General features: G+C 35.1%; 1 protein-coding gene across 1 annotated transcript; it reads left to right on the top strand.

The window, feature by feature from the left end:
* The first annotated feature begins 3,163 nt into the window (after positions 1-3,163).
* Positions 3,164-3,614, top strand: LOC108376075 (ras-related protein Rab-32-like). Its single transcript, XM_017632251.1, has one exon. The coding sequence runs from the start codon at positions 3,192-3,194 to the stop codon at positions 3,591-3,593; it is 402 nt and encodes a 133-aa protein (XP_017487740.1). The 5' UTR covers positions 3,164-3,191; the 3' UTR covers positions 3,594-3,614.

The raw sequence follows: 3,614 nt of genomic DNA, 5'->3' as shown, positions 1-3,614 counted from the left end.
TTTAAACGGTTACGGTTTCGGTTTGGGTTTCGGTTTCATTCCTTGGTACTGGCTGCATGTCATTCATTGAATATTATACTCAGTTACACTTATTGCGGCAATCTGTCTTTAAGCCAATAAATTATTATGCAACAACAACCCCGAACGAAGAGAAAAGGCATTAATGCGCCAAAGCAGCAGTATATTTATGTATGCAAATTAATTTGTAAGAAATAAAGTGTGAAAGATAATTTCATCAAAGAAACCATAGTGACCTTAATACGTTTGTAAGACTGGAGATTAAAAGCTTAAATGCAAACTCAAACTTGTGTAGTAAATTGCGAACCCTCATAAGCGCACAATCATACATACGAGTATACATACATACATATGTATATGCAGATGATAAGAGCAAATGAGAATACAGATTTTAGGACCTTGATATGTAACAAATTACATATTTGTTCGTATAAAAATTTGTTATTCTAAATAAGTAATAGTAATTTAATTAGATTGATACGTTCTAATCGCGAACTTTGTGAACCCAGCGGCATTACAAACATTTCACACCTTGAGTCTGATGACTAGAGTCGGTTGCACTTTTCGGAGATAAGCCTTTCCTAAATGCATGCACATGTACACTGGCGATCAAAAGTGGGTGCATGGTGTTTTTTTTAATATTTGCAATGTTTTTTTTTTGTTATTTTTTTTTTTAAAAATATGGTTTCTGCTTTAATCAAAGACACACATAAGCCAATCTTTCAAACTTTATACAGAACTTATTAATCTGAATTTTTGGGTACTTTTTTATTTATTTTACTATATGAAAGTGAATTTCTTGTAGAATAAAATGCGCAAGACTGTTTGAAAAAAAAAATATTTAAAAAAAATAACGCTATTTTTTTATAAATTGCATTTGTTATATGAAAAACCCCGCAAAATCCATCGACAAAAAGAATCATTAAAAATCAACGTGATTTTTTAGCCGCTTAAAACTTGCACTCCTTTTACTAGAATTACATAACCGATGTACCTGCATACCCAGAATTTTTCTAAATATTCAGACTAAAAAGTTCAAACTTTAGATGAAACCATGATGTAGTTCTGAAAAAAGCTTGAAAGTTTCGCTTATGGTGGTTTTGATTAAAACATAAACCATGTTTTTATAAAAAACAAATAACAAGAAAAAATTTCTCTGGAAAAACATTGCAAATATTTAACAAAAAACACTATGCACTTACTTTTGATCGCCAGTGTATCTACATAGGCACATACATACATATATAGTTTATAAAAAATACTCAAAAAGGTTTTTAAGTATTGATTTTTGTTGAATTGTGAAAAACACGTATTTTCTTGGTTTGACGTAAAAAAAGAGAGTGAACGGATCTTAGTGTAGTTTACTATTATAAAATAAAAAAAAGTATTTAAGGGTTGCTTGCATAACGTAGTATAAGCCTTGCCAGAGTACTTCCCGCTATACTAAATAAGCGATCCCTATTAGACTATTTGATTCTCTTTAAAGTTTAGACACTGCCGTCTCGTCTCAGTAGATATGATAGGACTCTTTTGTGGCAATGATAAGTTCTTATTTACAAGGAACGCTGGCTTTAATTGATCCACAGAAATATTCTTCAACTTTTCTCTTATTCAGATTTTGAAATACTTCTTGGGCCTGGATAAAACCTCAAACGGTCCTTCGTAGGGTGTTCAAACCGATTGGCGCACCATATCATTTCTGACGAAAACACTTTTGAATGTGGTGAGGGCAGGATGAACGAAAATTTTCTTTGAAGAATGTATTTATATGATGGTCCGAGAGAGTTCATAACATTTCGGAGTTCCACTACAAAATCCGACTGTGATTTGTTTTTAGGATTCTCAACAAGAAATTCTGATGGTATTCGTACGGTGCTGCCCTAAACGAGCTCGGCAGGTGATGCACATAGATGCTGCTTGTAGACGGTACGCCAGACAAGGAGAATTGTGGGCAAGGTGCCACCGAGTGACTGTTAATTCAGCAAAAAAATTGGAAGTGAACTGTATACCTTGATCTGAGGTTACTACTGTAGGCACTCCATATTTCGCAATCCAATTAGTAGTCAATGCGTTAGCAATAGTTGGTGTGGTCATGTCTGCTGACGGTATTGCCTCGGGCCATCACATGTACCGATTGATTATAGTTATGCGGTACTGAAATCCGCAGAATAAGTTTACTCTTAATATAGTCGTATAGCTTTTGTGTCGTCGATAAATGCAATTAATTCCTTAATTAGCAAAATTATAGGGACAAAAAATATAACTCTATGTTTGTGCCGCTCATGTTCGGTGGATTTGTTCGTGGGGTCATGGATGCATCTACGTGGGATTCGGGCAGTTGCTCAGGGTCATCTCCGTGGTACGACATCTTTAAGATTCGGCATTCGGCTTTTCAGTTCGGGGTCACCACTTGGGATGATTTCCCGTTTGATTGCCATATTGATCGTTCGTCTTTTTTGGCAGGTTTCTGGGAAGATATTCTGAGAGTACTCGCCTGAGGAGGTTTGTAGGATGATATTTCTGCGAGTATTCCTTGATCGCCCGTTTAGGAAGTAAAAGCAATTATATTTTTTTATCTATGGCGTGGACCACTGAAACGATGCTCCCAAGTTCAACTGGGGTTATACATATTTACATAAACATGTAAATACGTCTTACATCTAAATTTATATTAGAATTATTTCATAAAAAATGCAAAATATTGGAATTTTGTGGTGTCACGGATTCGCATATTTTCAATATTCGGCTTTGGTATTCGATCGAATATTAATTTAAAAAAATCGTTGGGCTTCGTCTAAAGTTTTAAAGTTATATTGACCTAAAAAGATCAGAACTCATTTTCTTGCGTGTTATTCCTATGGGAAAAATAAACGCTACATCCGCGACCTCTTAGAATAATCGTAGAGAGGGGAGTTTCATTTACTATACCAAATAATAAAATTTCAATCGGGGTCCGCTCGCATTGCAGTATTTTTTTTTTTTTTTGGTTTGACGCAGTCTAATGTATACTTGCATACATACACAAACATGTGATCATTAAAATTCTAACTGAGTTGTTGTAATAACTGTTATTTTAAAGATATTTGCTACATATTTCTGCATATAAATATAAAAATCGATTTCGATTTCTACTACATCAAAAAGTGTATCTCCTTTTGTTCTTTCAGACAATTATGACCTCCGCGAATACAGAAAAGCGTGAGCATCTGTACAAAATTCTAGTCATCGGCGAATTGGGCACCGGCAAGACGTCCTTCATCAAACGCTATGTGCATCAGTTCTTCAGTCAAAATTATCGTGCCACAATCGGTGTAGATTTCGCTTTGAAAGTACTACATTGGGATCCAAATACAACCGTCCGTTTGCAACTTTGGGATATAGCTGGACAAGAGCGTTTCGGCAATATGACCCGCGTCTATTATAAAGAAGCTGTTGGCGCTTTCATTGTATTCGATGTAACACGTAGTGGCACATTTGATTGTGTGACTAAGTGGAAAGAAGATTTGGATTCGAAAGTTCAATTACCGGATGGCAGTCCTATACCCTGTATACTGTTAGCTAATAAGGTAAGTTAATGATGATGCGTTCTACTGAAA

The sequence above is a fragment of the Rhagoletis zephyria genome, unplaced genomic scaffold, assembly GCF_001687245.7.
Source record: "Rhagoletis zephyria isolate East Lansing unplaced genomic scaffold, Rhagoletis_zephyria_1.1 Rzeph_scaffold_09851, whole genome shotgun sequence".
Lineage (NCBI taxonomy): Eukaryota > Metazoa > Arthropoda > Insecta > Diptera > Tephritidae > Rhagoletis > Rhagoletis zephyria.
The sequence above is the reverse complement of the archived record's forward strand: the minus strand, read 5'-3'. Positions and strand labels throughout refer to the sequence as shown.

Excerpts from the sequence above, each read along its gene's own strand:
- LOC108376075 (XM_017632251.1), top strand. The coding sequence starts at position 3,192 with ATGACCTCCGCGAATACAGAAAAGCGTGAGCATCTGTACAAAATTCTA.